Here is a 25047-nt window from a genome sequence, read left to right as displayed (position 1 = left end):
AGTACTTCTTAGTTGTTTTCTATAGCTTTCCAGGTGGGCAGAGATGATGATGGTGCTGGACATGTGGCTTAGAGAAGCATAATGTCCTTATCAGGCCAAAATAGGAAAGGTCTAGCTGGGGTGAGATAGCACAACTCTGTCCCATTGAGTTAATAAGCATCTCTATTCCGCTTCCTAATGGGCCTTAACTATCCACATGTATTAGCCTAAGGATGTAGAATGGTGATAGGTACGCCTAAGACTTTACAGAATCCATTCTCTATGCAAAATGGGCTTTTGGTGTTCTGTACTTGGTATTCAGTGAAACTTGTGCTTTGTCTTATGCATGGATTTGTCCTCTTCCAGGATGCTGGCTATGGTGAGAAGTCCTTTTTTGCTCCAGAAGAGGAAAATGAGGAAGATTTCCAGATGAAGATTGATGATGAGGTACGGCTTTAATCTTCATTGGTACATCCCATTTATCCTTTTTTTTTAAAAAAAACAGCTTTATTGAGATGATTGACATACAATAAACGGCACATATTTAAAGTGTACTATTTGGTACATTTCGTTGTATGTTTATACCTGTGAAATTGTCGTTACAAGATAATGAGTGTATCTGTCACCCCCACAAGTTTCTTCGTGCCTCTTTGAAATCCCTTTCTCCATTCTCCTCCCTTCTCTCTACCCTCCCTGTCCCTCCTTGACAACCACTGATGTGCTTCCTGTCACTATAGATGAGTTTACACTTTTTAGAATTTTAGGTAAATGGAATCGTACAGTTACATGTACTCTTTTTTTTTTTAATTGTGGTAAAATACATGTAACACAAAATTTACCATCTTAACCTTTAAGTGTGTATTCAGTAGTGTTAACTACATTCACATTGTTATACAGCCAATCTCCAGAACGCTTTTCATCTTGTAAAACTGAAACTATTACCCATTAAACAGTAATTCACCGTTTTTCCCTCCCTCAGCCCCTGGCAACCACCATTTTACTTTCTGTCCCTATGAATTTTACTACTTTAGGTGCTTCACCTTACAGTATTTGGTGTTTTTTTTTTAACATCTTTATTGGGGTATAATTGCTTTACAATGGTGTGCTAGTTTCTACTTTATAACAAAGTGAATCAGCTATACACATACATATGTTCCCATATCTCCTCCCTCTTACGTCTCCCTCCTTCACACCCTCCCTATCCTACCCCTCCAGGCGGTCACAAAGCACCTAGCCGATATCCCTGTGCCATGCGGCTGCTTCCCACCAGCTATCTACCTTACATTTGTTAGTGTATGTATGTCCATGCCTCTCTCTCGCCCTGTCACAGCTCACCCTTCCCCCTACCCATATCCTCAAGTCCGTTCTCCAGTAGGTCTGTGTCTTTATTCCTGTCTTACCCCTAGGTTCTTTGTGACATTTTTTTCTTAAATTCCATATATATGTGTTAGCATACGGGATTTGTCTTTCTTTTTCTGACTTACTTCACTCTGTATGACAGACTCTAGGTCTATCTACCTCATTACAAATAGCTTAATTTTGTTTATTTTTATGGCTGAGTAATATTCCGTGGTATTTATGTGCCACATCTTCTTTATCCATTCATCTGATGATGGGCACTTAGGTTGTTTCCATCTCCAGGCTATTGTACGTAGAGCTGCAATGAACATTTTTCGTACATGACTCTTTTTGAACTTTGGTATTCTCAGGGTATATGCCCAGTAGTGGGATTGCTGGGTCATATGGTAGTTCTATTTGTAGTTTTTTAAGGAACCTCCATACTGTTCTCCATAGTGGCTGAATCAATTCACATTCCCACCAGCAGTGCAAGAGTGTTCCCTTTTGTCCACACCCTTTCCAGCATTTATTGTTTCTAGATTTTTTGATGATGGCCATTCTGACTGGTGTGAGATGATATCTCATTGTAGTTTTGATTTGCATTTCTCTAATGATTAATGATGTTGAGCATTCTTTCATGTGTTTGTTGGCAGTCTATATCTTTGGAGAAATGTCTCTTTAGGTCTTCTGCCCATTTTTGGATTGGGTTATTTTTTTGTTATTGAGCTGCATGAGCTGCTTGTAAATTTTGGAAATTAATCCGTTGTCAGTTGCTTCATTTGCAAATATTTTCTCCCATTCTGAGGGTTGTCTTTTGCTCTTGTTTATGGTTTCCTTTGCTGTGCAAAAGCCTTGAAGTTTCATTAGGTCCCATTTGTTTATTTTTGTTTTTATTTCCATTTCTCTAGGAGGTGGGTCCAAAAGGATCTTGCTTCGATTTATGTCATAGAGTGTTCTGCCTATGTTTTCCTCTAAGAGTTTGATAGTTTCTGGCCTTACATTTAGGTCTTTAATCCATTTTGAGCTTATTTTTGTGTATGTTGTTAGGGAGTGGTCTAATCTCATACTTTTACATGTACCTGTCCAGTTTTCCCAGCACCACTTATTGAAGAGGCTGTCCTTTCTCCACTGTACATCCCTGCCTCCTTTATCAAAGATAAGGTGACCATATGTGCATGGGTTTATCTCTGGGCTTTCTATCCTGTTCCATTGATCTATCTCTCTGTTTCGGTGCCGGTACCATACTGTCTTGATTACTGTAGCTTTGTAGCATAGTGTGAAGTCAGGGAGCCTGATTCCTCCAGCTCCGTTTTTCGTTCCCAAGATTGCTTTGGCTATTTGGGGTCTTTCGTGTTTCCATACAAACTGTGACATTTTTTGTTCTAGTTCTGTGAAAAATGCCAGTGGTACTTTGACAGGGGTTGCATTGAATCTATAGATTGCTTTGGGTAGTAGAGTCATTTTCACAATGTTGATTCTTCCAATCCAAGAACATGGTATATCTCTCCCATCTATTTGTATCATCTTTAATTTCTTTCATCAGTGTCTTATAATTTTCTGCATACAGGTCTTTTGTCTCCTTAGGTAGGTTTAGTCCTAGATATTTTATTCTTTTTGTTGCAGTGGTAAATGGGAGTGTTTTCTTGATTTCACTTTCAGATTTTTCATCATTAGTGTATAGGAATGCCAGAGATTTCTGTGCATTGATTTTGTATGCTCCTACTTTACCAAATTCATTGATTAGCCCTAGTAGTTTTCTGGTAGCATCTTTAGGATTCTCTATGTATAGTATCATGTCATCTGCAAACAGTGACAGCTTTACTTCTTTTCCGATTTGGATTCCTTTTATTTCCTTTTCTTCTCTGATTGCTGTGGCTAAAACTTCCAAAACGATGTTGAATAAGAGTGGTGAGAGTGGGCAACCTTGTCTTGTTCCTGATCTTAGTGGAAATGCTTTCAGTTTTTCACCATTGAGAATGATGTTGGCTGTGGGCTTGTCATATATGGCCTTTATTATGTTGAGGAATGTTCCCTCTGTGCCTACTTTTCTGCAGGGTTTTTATCAGAAATGGGTGTTGAATTTTGTCAAAAGCTTTCTCTGCATGTATTGAGATGATCATGTGGTTTTCTCCTTCAATTTGTTAATATGGTTTATCACATTGATAGATTTGCGTATATTGAAGAATCCTTGCTTTCCTGGAATAAACCCCACTTGATCATGGTGTATGATCCTTTTAATGTGCTGTTGGATTGTTTGCTAGTATTTTGTTGAGGATTTTTGCATCTATGTTCATCAGTGATATTGGCCTGTAGTTTTCTTTCTTTGTGACATCCTTGTTTGGTTTTGGTGTCAGGGTGATGGTGGTCTCGTAAAATGAGTTTGGGAGTGTTCCTCCCTCTGCTATATGTTGGAAGAGTTTGAGAAGGATAGGTGTTAGCTCTTCTCCAAATGTTTGAAAGAATTCGCCTGTGAAGCCATCTGGTCCTCGGCTTTTGTTTGTTGGAAGATTTTTAATCACAGTTTCAATTTCAGTGCTTGTGATTGGTCTGTTCATATTTTCTATTTCTTCCTGATTCAGTCTTGGCAGGTTGTGCATTTCTAAGAATTTGTCCATTTCTTCCAGGTTGTCCATTTTATTGGCATAGAGTTGCTTGTAGTAATCTCTCATAATCTTTTTTGTTTCTGCAGTGTTCATTTCTAATTCTATTGATTTGAGTCTTCTCCCGTTTTTTCTTGATGAGTCTGGGTAATGGTTTATCTATTTTATCTTCTCAAAGAACCAGCTTTTAGTTTTATTTATCTTTGCTATCGTTTCCTTCATTTCTTTTTCATTTATTTCTGATCTGATTTTTATGATTTCTTTCCTTCTGCTAACTTTGGGGTATTTTTGTTCTTCTTTCTCTAATTGCTTGAGGTGCAAGGTTAGGTTGTTTATTTGAGATGTTTCCTGTTTCCTAAGGTGGGCTTGTATTGCTATAAACTTCCCTCTTAGAACTGATTTTGCTGCATCCCATAGGTTTGGGGTCATTGTGTCTCCATTGTCATTTGTTTCTAGGTATTTTTTTATTTCCTCTTTGATTTCTTCAGTGATCACTTCGTTATAAAGTAGTGTATTGTTTAGCCTCCATGTGTTTGTATTTTTTACAGATCTTTTCCTGTAATTGATATCTAGTTTCGTGGCGTTGTGGTCGGAAAAGATACTTGATACAATTTCAGTTTTCTTAAATTTACCAAGGCTTGATTTGTGACCCAAGATATGATCTATCCTGGAGAATGTTCCATGAGCACTTGAGAAAAATGTGTATTCTGTTGTTTTTGGATGGAATGTCCTATAAATATCAATTAAGTCCATCTTGTTTAATGTATCATTTAAAGCTTGTGTTTCCTTATTTATTTTCATTTCAGATGATCTGTCCATTGGTGAAAGTGGGGTGTTAAAGTCCCCTACTCTGAATGTGTTACTGTCGATTTCCCCTTTAATGGCTGTTAGTGTCTGCCTTATGTATTGAAGTGCTCCTCTATTGGGTGCATAAATATTTACAATTGTTATATCTGCTTCTTGGATCGATCCCTTGATCATTATGTAGTGTCCTTCTTTGTCTGTTCTAATAGTCTTTATTTTAAAGTCTATTTTGTTTGATATGAGAATTGCTTCTCCAGCTTTCTTTTGGTTTCCATTTGCATGGAATATCTTTTTCCATCCCCTTACTTTCAGTCTGTATGTGTCTCTAGGTCTGAAGTGGGTCTCTTATAGACAGCAAATACATGGGTCTTGTTTTTGTATCCATTCAGCCAATCTGTGTCTTTTGGTGGGAGCATTTAGTCCATTTACATTTAAGGTAATTATCGATATGTATGTTCCTATTCCCATTTTCTAAATTGTTTTGGGTTCGTTATTGTAGGTCTTTTCCTTCTCTTGTGTTTCTTGCCTAGAGAAGTTCCTTTAGCATTTGTTGTAAAGCTGGTTTGGTGGTGAACTCTCTCAGCTTTTGCTTGTCTGTAAAGGTTTTAATTTCTCCATCAAATCTGAATGAGATCCTTGCTGGGTAGAGTAATCTTGGTTGCAGATTTTTCTCCTTCATCACTTTCAGTATGTCCTGTCACTCCCTTCTGGCTTGCAGAGTTTCCCTTGTGTGTTATTTGTTGTTTTTCTCTTGCTGCTCCTAATATGCTTTCTTTGTATTTAATTTTTGACAATTTGATTAATATGTGTCTTGGTGTATTTCTCCTTGGATTTATCCTGTATGGGACTCTCTGTGCTTCCTGGACTATTTCCTTTTCCATATTAGGGAAGTTTTCAACTATAATCTCTTCAAATATTTTCAGTCCCTTTCTTTTTCTCTTCCTCTTCTGGAACCCCTGTAATTTGGATGTTGCTGCATTTAATGCTGTCCCAGAGGTCGCTGAGACTGTCCTCAGTTCTTTTCATTCTTTTTTCTTTATTCTGCTCTGCAGTAGTTATTTCCACTATTTTATCTTCCAGGTCACTTATCCGTTCTTCTGCCTCAGTTATTCTGCTATTGATCCCATCTAGAGTATTTTTCATTTCATTTATTGTGTTGTTCATCATTGTTTGTTTCATCTTTAGTTCTTCTAGGTCCTTGTTAAATGTTTCTTGCATTTTGTCCATTCTATTTCCAAGATTTTGGATCATCTTTAATATCATTATTCTGAATTCTTTTTCAGGTAGACTGCCTATTTCCTCTTCATTTGTTAGGTCTCGTGGGTTTTTATCTTGCTCCCTCATCTGCTGTGTGTTTTTCTGTCTTCTCATTTTGCTTATCTTACTGTGTTTGGGGTCTCCTTTTTGCAGGCTGCAGGTTCATAGTTCCCGTTGTATTTGATGACTGTCTCCAGTGGGTTGTGTAGACTTCCTGGTGGAGGGGACTAGTGCCTGTGTTCTGGTGGATGAGGCTGGATCTTGTCTCTCTAGTGGGCAGGTCCACGTCTGGTGGTGTGTTTTGGGGTGTCTGTGGACTTATTATGATTTTAGGTAGCCTCTCTGCTAATGGGTGGGGTTGTGTTCCTGTTTTGCTAGTTATTTGGCATAGGTTGTCCAGCACTGTAGCTTGCTGGTCGTTGAGTGAAGCTGGGTGCTGGTGTTGAGATGGAGATCTCTGGGAGATTTTCACTGTTTGATATTATGTGGAGCTGGGAGGTCTCTTGTTGACCAGTGTCGTGAAGTTGGCTCTCCCACCTGAGAGGCACAGCACTGACTCCTGGCTGCAGCACCAAGAGCCTTTCACCCATACGGCTCAGAGTAAAAGGGAGAAAGAGTAGAGAGAGAATTAGTAGAGGTAGGAAGAAAGAAAGGAAGGAGGAAGGGAGGGAGGGAGGGAGAGAAGGAAGGAAGAAAGAAAGGAAAGAGGGAAAGAAAGGAAGGAGGGAGGAAGGACGGAAGGAAGGAGGGAAGGAAGGAAAAAAGAAAGAAGGTACAGTAAAATAAAATAAAGTATAATAAAGTTACTAAATTAGAAAATAATTATTTAGGGGAAAAAAAGGGACAGATAGAACCTTAGGACAAATGGTGGAAGCAAAGGTATACAGGCAAAATCTTACACAGAAGCATACACATACACCCTCCCAAAAAGAGGTGAAGGGTAAAAAAATCATAAATCTTGCTCTCAAGGTCCACCTCCTCGATTTGGGATGATTCGTTGTCTAAAGGAGGGAAGGAAGGAAGGAAGGAAGGAAAGAACGAACGAAAAAAAGAAGGTAAGGTATAATAAAGTTATTAAAGTTAATTATTAAGAAAACTTAAAAAAAAACGGATGGATAGAACCTTAGGACAAGTGGTGGAAGCAAAGCTATACAGATAAATTCTCACAGAGAAGCATACACATACACACTCACAAAAAGAGAAAAGGGAAAAAATCATAAATCTTGCTCTCAAGGTCCACCTCCTCGATATGGGATGATTTGTTGTCTAAAGGAGGGAAGGAAGGAAGGAAGGTAAGAACGAACAAAAGAAAGAAAGAAGGTAAGGTATAATAAAGTTATTAAAATTAATTATTAAGGAAAAAAATTTAAAAAAACGGACGGATAGAACCCTAGGACAAGTGGTGGAAGCAAAGCTATACAGATAAATTCTCACACAGAAACATACACATACACACTCACAAAAAGAGAAAAAGGGGAAAAAATCATAAATCTTGCTCTCAAGGTCCACCTTCTCGATTTGGGATGATTCGTTGTCTAAAGGAGGGAAGGAAGGAAGGAAGGAAAGAACGAACGAAAGAAAGAAAGAAGGTAAGGTATAATAAAGTTATTAAAATTATTAAGAAAAATTTAAAAAAAAGAATGGATAGAACTCTAGGACAAGTGGTGGAAGCAAAGCTATACAGATAAATTCTCACACAGAAGCACACACATACACACTCACAAAAAGAGAAAAAGGGGAAAAAAATCATAAATCTTGCTCTCGAAGTCCACCTCCTCAATTTGGGATGATTTGTTGTCTATTCATGTATTCCACAGATGCAGGGTACATCAAGTTGATTGTGGAGCTTTAATCTGCTGCTTCTGAGGCTGCCGGGAGAGATTTCCCTTTCTCTTCCTTGTTCTCACAGCTCCCAGGGGCTCAGCTTTGGATTTGGCCCCGCCTCTACATGTAGGTCACTGGAGGGCGTCTGTTTTTTGCTCAGACAGGACGGGGTTAAAGGAGCCGCTGATTCGGGGGCTCTGGCTCACTCAGGCCGGGGGGGAGGGAGGGGCGTGGAATGTGGGGAGAGCCTGCAGTGGCAGAGGCCGGCGTGACCTTGCACCAGCCTGAGGCCCGCCATGCGTTCTCCCGGGGAAGTTGTCCCTGGATCCCGGGAACCTGGCAGTGGCGGGCTGCACAGGCTCCCCGGAAGAGGGGTGTGGATAGTGACCTGTGCTCGTACACAGGCCCCTTGGTGGCAGCAGCAGCAGCCTTAGCATCTCCCACCCGTCTGTGGGGTTCGCGTTTTTACCCGCGGCTCGCGCCCGTCTTTGGAGTTCCTTTAAGCAGCGCTCTTAAACCCCTCTCCTCGCACACCGGGAAACAAAGACGGAAGAAAAAGTCTCTTGCCTAGACCTTTTCCTGGACTCCCTCCCGGCTAGCTGTGGTGCACTAACCCCTTCAGGCTGTGTTCACGCTGCCAACCCCAGTCCTCCCCCTGGTCTCTGACCAAAGCCCGAGCCTCAGCTCGCAGCCCCGCCCACCCCGGAGGGTGAGCAGAGAAGCCTCTGGGGCTGCTGAATGCCTGTCAGCACCGATCCTCTGTGCGGGAATCTCCCCGCTTTGCCCTTCACACCCCTGTTGCTGTGCTCTCCTCCACGGCTCCGAAGCTCCCCCCTCCGCCACCCGCCACCTGCAGTCTCCGCCCGCGAAGGGGCTTCCTAGTGTGTGGAAACCTTTCCTCCTTCACAGCTCTCTCCCACTGGTGCAGGTTCCGTCCCTATTCTTTTGTCTCTGTTTTTTCTTTTCTCTTTTGCCCTACCCAGGTACGTGGGGAGTTTCTTGCCTTTTGGGAGGTCTGAGGTCTTCTGCCAGCATTCAGTAGGTGTTCTGTAGGAGTTGCTCCACGTGTAGATGTATTTCTGGTGTATCTGTGGGGAGGAAGGTGATCTCGGTGTCTTACTCTTGCACCATCTTCTCCTCTGCTCCAGTATTTGTTTTTATTTATATCACTGATTTATTTCATCTGGGATAATATTCTCAAGGTTCATTCAGGTTGTAGCATGTGTCAGAATTTCCTTCCTTTTTTTTTTTTTTTAGAGTTTTTGTTTTGTTTTTTATTATCTTTGGCTGTGTTGGGTCTTTGTTGCTGCACGCGGGCTTTCTCTAGTTGCGGCGAGCGGGGGCTACTCTTTGTTGCGAAGAGCGGGCTTCTCATTGCAGTGGCTTCTTTTGTTGCGGAGCACGGGATCTAGGTGCGCGGGCTTCAGTAGTTGTGGCGCATGGGCTCTAGAGCGCAGGCTCAGTAGTTGTGGTGCACGGGCTTAGTTGCTCCATGGCATGTGGGATCTTCCCGGACCAGGGCTCGAACCCGTGTCCCCTGCATTGGCAGGCAGATTCTTAACCACTGTGCCACCAGGGAAGCCCTTCCTTCCTTTTTAAGGCTGAATAATATTCTGTGATATATATATACACACACACACACATATACCATGGAATATTATTTTGGTTATCCATTCATCCATTGATGGACATTTGCATTGTTTCCACCTCTTAGCTGTTGTGAATAGTGCTACTATGAACATGGGTGTGCAGGTATCTCTTCAAGACCTTACTTTCAATTCTTTTGCATATATACCCAGAAATGGAATTTTTGGATCATATGGTAATTCTATTTTTATCAGTAGTTGTTTCAGGAACCTCCATAATGTTTTTCAAAGCATCTGCACTGTTTTACATTCCTATCAATGGTGTATAAGAGTTCCAACATCTCCACTTTTTCGTCAGCATTTATTTATTGTTTTTTTGATAAGTAGCTATGTCAGTGGGTGTGAGGTGGTATCTTAGTGTGGTTTTGATTTGCATTTCGTTGATGATTAGTGTCTTTTCATGTGCTTGTTGGCCGTTTGTATGCCTTATTTTGAGAAATGTCTGTTCAAGCCCTTTGCCCATTTTTTGTTTGTTTTTTTGGCGGTACGAGGGCCTCTCACTGTTGTGGCCTCTCCCTGTTGCAGAGCACAGGCTCTGGACGTGCAGGCTCAGCGACCGTGGCTCACGGGCCTAGCCGCTCTGCGGCATGTGGGATCTTCCCGGTTTGGGGCACAAACCCATGTCCGCTGCATCGGCAGGCGGACTCTCAACCACTGCGCCACCAGGGAAGCCCCTTTTGCCCATTTTTGAATTGTGTTGTTTGCTTTTTGCGGTTGAGTTGCAGGAGTTTATATATTCTGGGTGTTAACCTCTTTTCAGATATATGTTATGCAAATATTTTCTCCCATTCCATAGGTTGCCTTTCACTCGGTTGTGTCCTTTGTTGCTGAGAAATTTTAAATTTTGATGTAGTCCAGTTTACCTAATTTTACTTTTGTCACTTGTGCTTTTGGTTCCATATCCAGGAGATCATTGCCAAATCCAGTGTCGGGAAGCTTTTCCCCGTCTTTTCTTCTAAAAGTTTTATATTGTTAGTTCTTACATTTCAGTGTTTGTCCCATTTTGAGTTAATTTTTGTATATGGCGTCAAGTAAAGGTCCACCTTCGTTATTTTGTACGTGGGTGTTCTATTTTCCCAGCACCATTTGTTGAAAGTATAAATTTTTTCTTGTCTGTGTTCTTGTCTGTGTCTGAGATTCATCCAGAAACATAGTTTGTTTCTTTTATTGCTGCGTAGCATACTACAGTATGGATGTACCACAGTTTGTTTAATCATCTGTCAAAGGGCATTTTGGTTGTTCCCAGTTTTTGGCTATTACGAATAAAGCTGCTTTAAATATCCATGTATAAATCTTTATATGGACATACATTTTTTTGGTGGGGGGGTAAATACCTAGAAGTGAAATTGCTGGGTTGTGTGGTAACTCTGTTTTACCTTTGGAGGAACTGCCAGACTTTTCCACAGTGGCTGCACCATCTACATTCCTACTAGCAGTGTATGAGGGTTCCAGTTTTCCAACATCCTTATCAACACTTGTTATTTTCTATTTATTATTATTACTCTTATTGTTATTGCTCTCCTATAGTGGGTGTGAAGTGGTCTGTCATTGCAGTTTTAATTTGCATTTCCCTGATAGCTAAAGATGTTGAGCATCTTTCTATGTGCTTATTTATCATCCAGTTATCTTCTTTGGTTGAGGGTCTGTATCTCTTTTGCCCATTTTTATTTTTAATTAGTTGTTTGTTTTCTTCTAAAGTTTTGAGAGTTCTTTATGTATTCTAGGTCCGAGTTCCTTATCAGGTATGTGATTTACAAAGATTTTTCTCCCAGTCTGAGGCTTGTGTTTTAATTGTCTTAGCAGTGTCTTATGAAGAGCTGAAGTCTAACTTGTAAATCTTCTCCTTTGTTGCTTGTGGTTTTGGTGTTATACGTAAGATATTTTAATCTAACTCAGGGTTGCAAAATTTTTTTCTTATATTTTCTTCTAAAGGTTTTATTGTTTTAGATCTTATGGTTAGATCCATTTTGAGTTAATTTTTGTTTAGGCTGTAAGGTGTAGATTAAGGTTCTTTTTTTTTTTTTTTTTTTTTTTTTTTTGTGGTACACAGGCCTCTCACTGTTGTGGCCTCTCCCGTTGCGGAGCACAGGCTCCAGACGCGCAGGCCCAGCAGCCATGGCTCACGGGCCTAGCTGCTCCGCGGCATGTGGGATCTTCCCAGACCGGAGCACGAACCCATGTCCCCTGCATTGGCAGGCAGACTTTCAACCACTGCGCCACCAGGGAAGCCCTAAGGTTCATTTTTCTTTGCATATGAATGTCCAGTTATTCTAGTACCATTTATCAAAAAATTAAATTATCTTTTAAAACAAAAATTTGGTCATATCACTCTCTTGCCCAAAGACTTCCTTTGGGTCCTCATTTCTTTTAGGAAGAAATCCTTAACGTGATTCATAAGGCTTTACATGATTTTGGTCTTGTACTGTAATACAACTCTCACCTCCTCTCATCTGTCACTGCCCATCTTTTTTTTTTTTAAACATCTTTATTGGAGTATAATTGCTTTACAATGGTATGTTAGTTTCAGCTTCACAACAAAATGAATCAGTTATATATATACATATGTTCCCATATCTCTTCACTGCCCATCTTATACTCTAAGCTCCAAACATACTGAAGTTCATTCAGTTCCCTTAATTTCTTTCTGCTGTCTTCTGGGATTTTGCAACTGCTCCTCCTTCTGCCTAGAATGTTTTCTCTCCACTCCTCTGTCATCTGACCTTCATCTACAAGTTATATTCTCCTGGAAGCTTTCCCCAACTCTGGCCCTCACTCCCACCCTTCATTCAGATTGGATCACCATCTTTTCCTTCTTTGTGTACATATAGCACTTTTTACTTTCCTATCATGGCACTGATCATGCAGTATTGAATTCGTTGGTTTATTTGTCTCTCCCTCACTAATATGAGGTCCTTGAGAAAGTAGTGCTTGACATGTGGTAGGTATTCCATAAATATTTGTTAAATGAGTGAATGATTGTCAGTGAGGTCAGGCAGAGTGACTAAAGAAGCATTGTTGTACTATTCTTTTGAGGTTGGAGTTAACAATGAGTGTATGTCTAAGAATTTCCAAAATTAAAGATTCTGTTGAATGGCCTTCAAGATTGAATTTCGAGTAGAGAATTTCTAGCTAATAATTTATACTCTTGACTGGTCTGTTTGGACAAGCACATTCCCCTTGTCTTAACTGCCTGATTATTTAATGGGGTCGATGAACACTATTCAGGGTCCCAGGAGAGGACAGGCCTTTTTGACCAAACCAGTGGCAGAGGTAGAATACACTTTAATTTATTGCTACTGGGACTGGGGCCAGTGCTTTTGTAAAGCATGCTTATCATCTAATTGTGAGAGTCATTCTGAAGAAGGCGTTTGAGCAATTGGACAATCAGATTTGGTCATCAATCTAACTTAACTCTTTGAGCATCATGAGGGTGGGGGGAACACTGTCTTTGAGAACTCTCAGTCAAACCCAAGGGATATGGGGCTGAAGGTACCACTGTTCAACATATTCCTACTTATACTGACTGAGATCTTGGCCTCTATTTATTATCATGATTTAAGTACCATAGGAAAGAACAGCAGGCTGAGTACTGGGCAGCTTTATGAAACTATTGATCTCTGTGGGCAGTTTAAGGAAGCATCAAATTGTACATTATTGTAATTATCCTCACCTTCTAAGTATGGCTAGACATAGAGCAAATGTTTCCCACCACCCTTTGAATCTTTTTCTGTACCTCAGGTTCGCACTGCTCCTTGGAACACCACAAGGGCCTTCATTGCTGCCATGAAGGGCAAGTGTCTCCTGGAGGTGACTGGGGTGGCAGATCCCACAGGGTGTGGTGAAGGATTCTCCTATGTGAAGATTCCAAACAAACCAACACAGCAGAAGGTGAGACTGTCTGAATTTCTAGAGGTTAAAAATCAAGGGAGGAAGAAATAGAGGTTAAGGAATGGAGATGAATGGGTGGGGATCTGGAAAGCCATTAAAATGTTGACAGGATGACTTAAATGCCTACTATAAAGAGTTTTACTAGTATTCTCTCTTGTTTTGTTTCTGAGGTAGGATGATAAGGAGCCTCAGCCAGTGAAGAAGACAGTGACAGGAACAGATGCAGACCTCCGTCGCCTGTCGCTGAAAAATGCCAAGCAACTTCTACGTAAATTTGGCGTGCCTGAGGAAGAGGTAGGTGTGGAAGAGGAAGACTTACAGGCTCCTAGGGGCTTTGTATAGAGAGGGAAAAGCTTGGAGGCAGATGTTAGGAACTAATCTGGAGAATTTTGTAGCGTAGGTTGTGGTAAACTGGATCTTAGATACTTTTTCAGGAGTTAGCTTTCTCAAAGCTTTCTGTTTAACGTGCTTTGGGTGATTTCATTGTTGTTGTGTTTTTTTGGTTTTTTGGGGGTTTTTTTTGGTCTAACTCTCTAACCGTGTACCCTGGTTTGTCCTTTGAAATCCCTGAATGATTTGTGTGTGTGTGTCTCTTGTAGATTAAAAAGTTGTCCCGCTGGGAAGTGATCGATGTAGTACGCACAATGTCAACAGAACAGGCCCGCTCTGGAGAGGGGCCCATGAGTAAATTTGCCCGTGGATCAAGGTTTTCTGTCGCTGAGCATCAAGAGCGTTACAAAGAGGAATGTCAGCGCATCTTTGACCTGCAGAACAAGTGTGTTGTTTTAGTGCTGTAGAAAATCCAGGCTGGAAAGGGGAGGGATCCCAGACATTATTTTATAGTGAAGAGAAGGTCACATAATAAAGTGACTAGTGGTCAGGTATCTGAGATTTCAGGGTGGTGTCTATTCATAATACTGCTAGAGTACCTACTCCCTTCAAAGCAGCTTGGCAAAGGTTTTGAATGGCAAGAACTGCTAGGTTCCATGGCAACTTTTGTGGCCTACTTGGGCCTGGCAGCCATTACAGTGGTGATGGGCAACAGTAGGCTTAGTGGTTAGAGGATGGTAATGCTCTATTTAAAATGACCAATGTACTGATTTGTTTCTCAGGCTTTTTCCAGGAATTGTGAAAGAGTTGCAGTACTATTTCATATTTTGAACTTGCCTTGTGACTAAATTTCTGGGAAAACTTCGTAGAGCTTCTCTGTTCAGGGTCCCATGTCTTAGTGGATTTTGAATATTTCTTTTTTAAGGTTGATTTCTCAATTTCCTACTCTTGCCTAAACTAAAACTGTATTTCTTCAGTTGTTTCTACACGTTTATGTTTCCCTCTTCTTAACATTGTTTTTTCTTTTTAGGGTTTTGTCATCAACTGAAATCTTATCAACTGACACAGATAGCAGCTCAGCTGAAGACAGTGACTTTGAGGAGATGGGAAAGAACATCGAGAACATGTTGCAGAATAAGAAAACCAGCTCTCAGCTGTCACGTGAGCGGGAGGAGCAGGAGCGGAAGGAACTGCAGCGGATGCTACTGGGTGAGGGTAGTGACTTCACAGACAGACAAGAAAAAGAAAGATGAAGAAAGTGTAAATAACCACACTAATAACTGAGATAGAGCTGGAGGCAGAAGAAGTAGGGGACGAGTGTAGAAAAGGCTATAGAAGAGGTAGAGAGATTCTGCAAACTGGACTGTAGGTTTGTCTGTGGGGCACAAATTGAAGAGATGTTGCCAGTCCACTACGGCCTCTGTCTGTATTAGGCCTGGCCAAGCCAGGGCTATCCGTGCTGTACATCAGTTGAGTTTTCTGGGCATTCATCCTAGAGGATAAGAGTTTGTAATACAGAATCTGTGGATGAATTGGGGGATTGTTAATGAACCCTCTGAAATCACATGTACAATTCTGTGCAAATGTGCCTTTTCTGAGAAGATCCATATGGCTTTCAGAAGATTCTTAAAGGAGTCTTAGACCCTAAAAAGTTTAAAATCACCAACCCAAAATTGCATAAGTTGACGGTGGGGATGAGAAAAGCCTAAACTGGTTTGGGATCTGGTCACTGGGAATGAAAAGAGGAGAAAAATCAAAGGGACCTTAAGATTTCACTCTTGCTTGCTAGAAAGATGGTGGTACCATTGATTAAAGTAGTAAATTTCAGAAAAAGAAGCAGGTTTAAGAAGGAAAGGTGTAATATGTGGTGTTTGAGGTCCCCATGATACTCCCAGTATAGATGTCAAGCAGGCAATTGAAAACTTGGTTGTAGATACTGAGAGGGAGGATAAAGGCTGAAGATGAAGGTTTAAATGACTATTTTCACTCACAGTAGTCTTTCCTTTGTTTCCTCCCTGTAAAAGCTTTGTGTAATTCTGTTGTTCTGGCTACTTTGTGAAGATGTGATAAAGCCTTTCCTCGAGTGTGGTCCTGGACCAGCAGTATCTACATCACATGGGAGCTTGTTAGAAATGCAGCATCTCAGGTCTCACCCCAAACCTACTGAATTAGAATCTATTTTAACAAGATCCTCAGATGATTCCTATTCATTCATATTAAAAGTTTGAGAAGCATACGCTAGGCCTTGAAACTCTGGATTTTTTCTGTGGTGCCATTTTTTTTTTTTTTTTTGCGGTACGCAGGCCTCTCACTGTTGTGGCCTCTCCCGTTGCGGAGCACAGACTCCAGACGCGCAGGCCCAGCGGCCATGGCTCATGGGCCCAGCCGCTCCGCGGCACATGGGATCTTCCCAGACCGGGGCACAAACCCGTATCCCCTGCATCGGCAGGCAGACTCTCAACCACTGCACCACCAGGGAAGCCCTGTGGTGCCATCTTTTTCCCCTGGGTGCTTTTCTATAATGCGACCATCAACTGCTTCCTGCTTGGACTTTATTCTTGTGCTGTTGTTCAGAGGAATCAGAATACAGCTACTGCTCTTCTGTCCTCTATATAACAAACGTGTTTTTTGAGATCCTTTCAGAACTTTCTGTACTTACAAAAATGATAACTCTGACAGTGGTAAAATGAAGTCAGGAAAGGACAACTCAGTGTATTCTTGGGGCTGGTGGTGACTGATGCTTTCTGTAGAAACATAGTTCTGTGGCATGTTGAGCTTCAGGGTCTCCACTCAGCCCCAAGAAAATGGCCATTTGGGTGGTAGGGGGAATTTGTGGAAATCTTTTTCTGCCTTGCAGCAGCAGGCTCAGCAGCATCAGGAAACAATCACAGAGATGATGACACAGCTTCTGTGACTAGCCTTAACTCTTCTGCCACCGGCCGTTGTCTCAAGATTTATCGCACATTTCGCGATGAAGAGGGGAAAGAATATGTTCGCTGTGAGACCGTCCGAAAGCCAGCTGTCATTGATGCCTATGTGCGTATACGGACTACGAAAGATGAGGAATTCATGTGAGTTTGACTCCCTCCCCACTTTCCAGTGCGATAAGAAGAATGATAATGATGGGGAAGGGAGTGAGGGTGGATGCTTGAGTTTTTTATATTTTTAATTTTTAAATATTTTTTTATTTTTTATTATTTGAATATTCTTTTTTTCACACACACACACACACACACACTGTATTTTATTTTTACAAGAGATAAACTGACACCAAGCATTGTAAATGGATGACCACAACAAAAGTAACAATGATTGCAATTACCAAACATGAAACACACTCATACTATGTCATAGTATTGACATTCAGTCCAGTAATCCTCCACTATAACAGCTCCTTTACTTTGCAGTGAAAATTGATTTGTATATTTTTTGCCTCTGAGTCCTGGTGGCTTTTTCTTTTTTTAATTCAAACAGAAAGTCATAAAAATTATAATCATCCTCATTAGTTCACTCAGTCCCATGTAATTAATTTTTTTTATCTTGATCTTTTTTTCAGTATTTATTTATTTGTTTGTTTATTTATTTATGGCTGCGTTGGGTTTTTGTTGCTGCACGCAGGCTTTCTCTAGTTGCGGCAAGTGGGGGCTACTCTTCATTGCCATGCATGGGCTTCTCATTGTCGTCGCTTCACTTGTTGCAGAGCACAGGCTCTAGGCGTGCGGGCTTCGGTAGTTGTAGCACACGGGCTCAGTAGTTGTGGCTCACGAGCTCTAGAACTCAGGCTCAGTAGTTGTGGCACACAGGCTTAGTTGCTCCGTGGCATGTGGGATCTTCCCAGGCCAGGGCTTGAACCCGTGTCCCTTGCGTTGGCAGACAGATTCTTAACCACTGTGCCACCAGGGAAGCCCCATCTTGATCTTTTGTTAGCACTTTTATGAATTCATCAGTTTTACATTAGAGTTCTGAAAATGCTTATTCACTTCAGTTCAGCAGTATAGTCAGTTACCAGAAACCTGTACTTGTCAGAGTCTTTTCCATGAATTCCTTGAAGATGAAAACCTTTTATAGGAACATGTTTGCAAAAGCATCAGAGGACACCCAGAACTGTCTGTAAATGACAAAAGACTTAAAAATGACCATGGTTAAAGATTTGATGAAAGTTCATAATAACGCAATTGACAAGGAAATTTCGTTATTTCTGAGATACACATTTTAAAATAATAACTAGAAGTATGACTTATAACATTATACCAGAACATATAAGATTTTTAGAAATTTCATGTCATGTCTGAAACATTTATATTAACATATGTCCATACAAATAACCCAAAGAAAGTTTAGTATTAGTTGTTTTTTTGTTAGTTTGTGTCTCAACTTCTGCCCTGCAAACCGGTTCATCTGTACCATTTTTCTAGGTTCCACATACATGTGTTAATATACGATATTTGTTTTTCTCTTTCTGACTTACTTCACTCTGTATGACAGTCTCTAGATCCATCCACGTCTCAACAAATGACTCAATTTCGTTCCTTTTTATAGCTGAGTAATATTCCATTGTATATATGTAACACAACTTCTTTATCCATTCGTCTGTCGATGGGCATTTAGGTTGCTTCCATGACCTGGTTATTGTAAATAGTGCTGCAGTGAACATTGGGGTGCATGTGTCTTTTTGAATTATGGTTTTCTCTGGGTATATGCCCAATAGTGGGATTGTTGGGTCATATGGTAATTCTATTTTTCGTTTTTTAAGGAACCTCCATACTGTTCTCCATAGTGGCTGTATCAATTTACATTCCCACCAACAGTGCAAGAGGGTTCCCTTTTCTCCACACCCTCTCCAGCATTTGTTGTTTGTAGATTTTCTGATGATGCCCATTCTAACTGGTGTGAGGTGATACCTCATTGTAGTTTTGATTTGCACTTCTCTACTAATTACTGATGTTGAGCAGCTTTTCATGTGCTTCTTGGCCATCTGTATGTCTTCTTTGGAGAAATGTCTATTTAGGTCTTCTGCCCATTTTTGGATTGGGTTGTTTGTTTCTTTAATATTGAGCTGCATGAGCTGTTTATATATTTTGGAGATTAATTCTTTGTCCATTGATTCATTTGCAAATATTTTCTCCCATTCTGAGGGTTATCTTTTTGTCTTGTTTATGGTTTCCTTTGCTGTGCAGAAGCTTGGAAGTTTTATTAGGTCCCATTTGTTTATTTTTGTTTTTATTTCCATTACTCTAGGAGGTGGATGAAAAAAGATCTTGCTGTGATTTATGTCAAAGAGTGTTTCTTCCTATGTTTTCCTCTAAGAGTTTGATAGTTTCTGGCCTTACATTTAGGTCTTTAATCCATTTTGAGTTTATTTTTGTGTATGGTGTTAGGGAGTGTTCTAATTTCATTCTTTTACATGTAGCTGTCCAGTTTGCCCAACACCACTTATTGAAGAGACTGTCTTTTCTCCATTGTATATCTTTGCTTCCTTTGTCATAGATTAGTTGACCATAGGTGCATGGGTTTATCTCTGGGCTTCCTGTCTTGTTCCATTGATCTACGTTTCTGTTTTTGTGCCAGTACCATATTGTCTTGATTACTGTAGCTTTGTAGTATAGTCTGAAGTCAGGGTGTCTGATTCCTCCAGCTCCGTTTTTTTCCCTCAAGATTGCTTTGGCTATTCGGGGTCTTTTGTGTCTCCATACAAATTTTAAGACGATTTGTTCTAGTTCCGTAAAAAATGCCATTGGTAATTTGATAGGGATTGCATTGAATCTGTAGATTGCTTTGGGTAGTGTAGTCAATTTCACAATGTTGATTCTGCCAATCCAAGAACATGGTATATCTCTCCATCTGTTGGTATCATCTTTAATTTCTTTCATCAGTGTCTTATAGTTTTCTGCATACAGGTCTTTTGTCTCCTTAGGTAGGTTTATTCCTAGGTATTTTATTCTTTTTTGGTAAATGAGAGTGTTTCCATAATTTCTCTTTCAGATTTTTCATCATTAGTGTATAGGAATGCAAGAGATTTCTGTGCATTAATTTTGTATCCTGCAACTTTACCAAATTCATTGATTAGCTCTAGTAGTTTTCTGGTGGCATCTTTAGGATTTTCTGTGTATAGTATCATGTCATCTGCAAACAGTGACAGTTTTACTTCTTCTTTTCCAGTTTGTATTCCTTTTATTTCTTTTCCTTCTGTGATTGCCATAGCTAGGACTTCCAAAACTGTGTTGAATAATAGTGGTGAGAGTGGACATCCTTGTCTTGTTCCTGATCTTAGAGGAAATGCTTTCAGTTTTTCACCATTGAGAATGATGTTTGCTGTGGTTTGTCATATATGGCCTTTATTATGTTGAGGTAGGTTCCCTCTATGCCCGCTTTCTGGAGAGTTTTTATCATAAATTGGTGTTGAATTTTGTCAAAAGCTTTTTCTGCATCTATTGAGATGATCATATGGTTTTTATTCTTCAATTTGTTAATATGGTGTATCACATTGGTTGATTTGTGTATATTGAAGAATCCTTGCATCCCTGGGATAAATCCCACTTGATCATGGTGTATGATCCTTTTAATGTCTTGTGGATTCTGTTGCTAGTATTTTGTTGAGGATTTTTGCATCTATATTCATCAGTGATATTGGTCTGTTATTTTCTTTTTTTGTAGTATCTTTGTCTGGTTTTGGTGTCGGGGTGATGGTGGCCTCATAGAATGAGTTTGGGAGTGTTCCTTCCCCTGCAGTTTTTTGGAAGAGTTTGAGAAGGATGGGTGTTAGCTCTTCTCTGAATTTTTGATAGAATTCACCTGTGAAGCCATCTGTTCCTGGACTTTTGTTTCTTGGAAGATTTTTAATCACAGTTTCAATTTCATTACTTTTGATTAGTCTGTTCATATTTTCTCTTTCTTCCTGGTTCAGTCTTGGAAGGTTATACCTTTCTAAGAATTTGTCCATTTCTTCCAGGTTGTCCATTTTATTGGCATAGAGTTGCTTGTAGTAGTCTCTTAGGATGCTTTGTATTTCTGTGGTGTCTGTTGTAACTTCTTTTTCATTTCTAATTTTATTGATTTGAGTCCTCTCCCTCTTTTTCTTGATGAGTCTGGCTAATGGTTTATCAATTTTGTTTATCTTCTCAAAGAACCAGTTTTAGTTTTATTGATCTTTGCTATTGTTTTCTTTGTTTCTATTTCATTTACTTCTGCTCTGCTCTTTATGATTTCTTTCCTTCCGCTAATTTTGGATTTTGTTTGTTCTTCTTTTTCTAGTTCCTTTAGGTGTAATGTTAGATTGTTTACTTGAGATTTTTGTTTCTTGAGGTAGGCTTGTGTAGCTATAAACTTCCCTCTTAGAACTGCTTTTGCTGCATCCCATAGATTTTGGATCATCGTGTTTTCATTGTCATTTGTCTCTAGTTATTTTTTGATGTCCTCTTTGATTTCTTCAGTGATCTCTTGGTTATTTAGCAACGTATTGTTTAGCCTCCATGTGTTTGTGTTTTTTACGTTTTTTTCCCTGTAATTCATTTCTAATCTCATAGCATTGTGGTCAGAAAAGATGCTTTATATGATTTCAATTTTCTTAAATTTACTGAGGCTTGATTTGTGACCCAAGATGTGATCTGTCCTGGAGAATGTTCCGTGCGCCCTTGAGAAGAAAGTGTAATCTGCTGTTTTTGGATGGGATGTCCTATAAATATCAATTAAATCTATCTGGTCTGTTGTGTCATTTAAAGCTTCTATTTCTTTGTTTATTTTCTGTTTGGATGATCTGTCCACTGGTGTAAGTGAGGTGTTAAAGTCCCCCACTGTTATTGTGTTACTGTCAATTTCCTCTTTTATAGCTTTTAGCAGTTGCCTTATGTATTGAGAGCGCTCCTATGTTGGGTGCATATATATTTATAATTGTTATATCTTCTTGGATTGATCCCTTGATCATTATGTAGTGTCCTTCCTTTCTCTTGTAATATTCTTTATTTTAAAGTATTTTTTCTGATATGAGTTAGCTACTCCAGCTTTCTTTTGATTTCCATTTTCATGGAATATCTTTTTCCATCCCCTCACTTTCAGTCTGTATGTGTCCCTAGGTCTGAAGTGGGTCTCTTCTAGACAGCATATATATGGGTCTTGTTTTTGTATCCATTCAGCAAGCCTGTGTCTTTTGGTTGGAGCATTTAATCCATTCACTTTTAAGGTAATTATCGATATGTATGTTCCTATGACCAGTTTCTTAATTGTTTTTGGTTTGTTTTTGTAGGTCCTTTTCTTCTCTTGTGTTTCCCACTCGGAGAAGTTCCTTTAGCAGTTGTTGTAGAGCTGGTTTGGTGGTGCTGAATTCTTTTAGCTTTTGCTTGTCTGTAAAGCTTTTGATTTCTCCATGGAATCTGAATGAGATCCTTGCTGCATAGAGTAATCTTGGTTGTAGTTTCTTCCCTATCATCACTTTAAGTATATCATGCCACTCCCTTCTGGCTTGTAGAGTTTCTGCTGAGAAATCAGCTGTTAACCTTATGGGAGTTCCCTTGTATTTTATTTGTTGTTTTTCCCTTGCTGCTTTCAATAATTTTTCTTTGTCTTTAATTTTTGCCAGTTTGATTACTATGTGTCTCAGCGTGTTTCTCCTTGGGTTTATCTTGTATGAGACTTTCTGCGCTTCCTGGACTTGGGTGGCTATTTCCTTTCCCATGTTAGGGAAGTTTTCGACTATAATCTCTTCAGATATCTTCTCGGGTCCTTTCTCTCTCTCTTCTCCTTCTGGGACCCCTATAATGCGAATGTTGTTGTGTTTAATGTTGTCCCAGACGTCTCTTAGGCTGTCTTCATTTGTTTTCATTCTTTTTTCTTTAGTCTGTTCCACAGCAGTGAATTCCACCATTCTGTCTTCCAGGTCACTTATCCGTTCTTCTGCCTCAGTTATTCTGCTATTGATTCCTTCTAGTATAGTTTTCATTTCAGTTATTGTATTGTTCATCTCTGTTTGTTTGTTCTTTAATTCTTCTAGGCCTTTGTTAAACATTTCTTGCATCTTCTTGATCTTTGCCTCCATTCTTTTTCTAAGGTCCTGGATCATCTTCACTATCATTATTCTGAATTCTTTTTCTGGAAGGTTGCCTATCTCCACTTCATTTAGTTGTTTTTCTGGCGTTTTATCTTGTTCCTTCATCTGGTATTAGCCCTCTACCTTTTCATCTTGTCTGTCTTTCTGTGAATGTGGTTTTTGTTCCACAGGCTGCAGGATTGTAGTTCTTCCTTCTTCTCCTGTCTGCCCTCTGGTGGATGAGGCTATCTAAGAGGCTTGATGGGAGGGACTGTTGGTGGGTAGAGCTGACTGTTGCTCTGGTGGGCAGAGCTTAGTTAAACTTTAATCCACTTGACTGTTGATGGGTGAGGTTGTGTTCCCTCCTTGTTGGTTGTTTGGCCTGAGGCAACCCAACAGTGGAGCCTACCTGGGCTCTTTGGTGGGGCTAATGACAGACTCTGGGAGGGCTCACTCCAAGGAGTACTTCCCAGAACTTCTGCTGCCAGTGTCCTTGTCCCTACCGTGAGCCACAGCCCCCCCAACATCGCCTCTGCAGGAGACCCTCCAACACTAGCAGGTAGGTCTGGTTCAGCCTCCCCTGGAGTCACTGCTCCTTCCCATGGGTCCCAATGCGCACACTACTTTGTGTGTGCCCTCCAAAATTGGAGTCTCTCTTTCCCCCAGTCCTGTCAAAGTCCTGCAATCAATTCCCACTAGGCTTCAAAGTCTGATTCTCTAGGAATTCCTCCTCCCATTGCTGGACCCCCAGGTTGGGAAGCCTGACATGGGGCTCAGAACCTTCACGCCAGTGGGTTGACTTCTGTGGTATAAGTGTTCGCCAGTCTGTGAGTCACCCACCCACCAGTTATGGGATTTGATTTTACTGTGATTGCGCCCCTCCTACTGTCTCATTGTGGCTTCTTCTTTGTCTTTGGATGTGGGGTATCTTTTTTGGTGAGTTCCAGTGTCTCCCTGTTGATGATTGTCCAGCAGCAGCTAGTTGTGATTCTGGTGTTCTCGCAAGAGGGAGTGAGAGCACGTCCTTCTACTCTCCCATCTTGGTTCCTCCCGATGCTTGAGTTTTAGTGACAGGATTCTGCACAGTTGTCCCTGGAAGTCTGTTTTAATTGGGAACCATTTTGCCTTTAGAACTTTGGGTTTGAACAAAGCCAAATCACAGGGAGAATTCCAAATTTGCTGCAAAATAAAGGCATGTGTTTAGTTCCACTGGGTCCTTTGTATTTTCATTGGTTGGTTGGCAAAAATCTTAGGGACTCCTCAGGGCTTCTCATTCTGAGAGAGGTGCCTCTCTGCACGTGGAAGAATGATGAGCAAGTTAGATGGGGATGCCAGGTAGGCCCTTTTGTTTCATTATTGATGGATTACTTTAGTCCTGAGATGTTTGCTATCAGGACAGTGTTCTTGGTTTAAGTTTGCTTATGGATCTGTGATTTTTTTCCCCATTATTTAGTCGCAAATTTGCCCTTTTTGATGAGCAGCATCGAGAAGAGATGCGAAAAGAACGGCGGAGGATTCAAGAGCAACTGAGGCGGCTTAAGCGAAACCAGGAAAAGGAGAAGCTTAAGGGTCCTCCTGAGAAGAAGCCCAAAAAAATGAAGGAGCGTCCTGACCTAAAAGTAAGTGTATGTGGTGTGATCATAACTAAGAAAGCATACCTTTTCCCTTAGCTTTTGGCATCCTCCCTTACTGGGAATGAGGGCAGTATTGTGGAAAACTAGTTTGAATTGATGTGGCCACTTGGGTGTTATTAGTACTATTGTGACTGGTACTGACAACACCAGACTTGATCTGGTGTCTTTGGGTGTCATTTATACTTCATCCATTGGAAATATTTTCTGTGAGTTGAGATAGGCGTGGTGGATTTTTTTTAACATGTACACGTATGTACATATATGAACACATCTTGTTTTTCAATTGCATGTATTAAAAGAAGCAACAGAAAAAAATCATACAATACAGGTTGCTTTGCATAATTTAGGTGGGATTCCAGATATTACTTTGCAGTGTAACTGTAACGTGCATCACAAAATGAGGCAACTGTGGTACAGTGGAAAGAGCCATGGACTCGGAAACAGAAGATCTGGGTTCAGGTTCTTGTTCTGCCATTTAGTAACTCTGTGACCGTAACCTCTCCAAACCTGTTTTCTCTTCTATAAAATGATACCTATCTCACACTGGTGTTGTATTAAAGTATATAATGCATGGGAAGCACTTTATAAACTAAAATTCTCAACAAATGGGAACTGCTGTTAACACGTACTGAGGTCATTAAGTATTTTAATGTTTCTTTCTTCCATGTGATATTATATAAGTATTGTATGATACAGTATTGATCCATTTTACAGATGAAACTGAGGGC

General features: G+C 40.3%; 1 protein-coding gene across 11 annotated transcripts in view; it reads left to right on the top strand.

The window, feature by feature from the left end:
- The window catches only part of TAF1 (TATA-box binding protein associated factor 1), a 98749-nt gene that overhangs the window by 20559 nt on the left and 53143 nt on the right, over positions 1-25047 (top strand). For 10 of the 11 annotated variants that reach the window (XM_060292773.1, XM_060292772.1, XM_060292771.1 and 7 more), the window contains exons 18-24: positions 346-426; positions 13187-13336; positions 13511-13630; positions 13936-14111; positions 14697-14875; positions 16524-16737; positions 24139-24304. In XM_060292773.1, coding sequence (XP_060148756.1) covers positions 346-426; positions 13187-13336; positions 13511-13630; positions 13936-14111; positions 14697-14875; positions 16524-16737; positions 24139-24304 — 1086 coding nt within the window. The remainder of the gene's footprint in view (positions 1-345; positions 427-13186; positions 13337-13510; positions 13631-13935; positions 14112-14696; positions 14876-16523; positions 16738-24138; positions 24305-25047) is intronic. The other variant, XM_060292770.1, reaches the window with a different exon arrangement.

This window comes from Globicephala melas, chromosome X (genome assembly GCF_963455315.2).
Source record: "Globicephala melas chromosome X, mGloMel1.2, whole genome shotgun sequence".
Taxonomy (NCBI): domain Eukaryota; kingdom Metazoa; phylum Chordata; class Mammalia; order Artiodactyla; family Delphinidae; genus Globicephala; species Globicephala melas.
The sequence above is the reverse complement of the archived record's forward strand: the minus strand, read 5'-3'. Positions and strand labels throughout refer to the sequence as shown.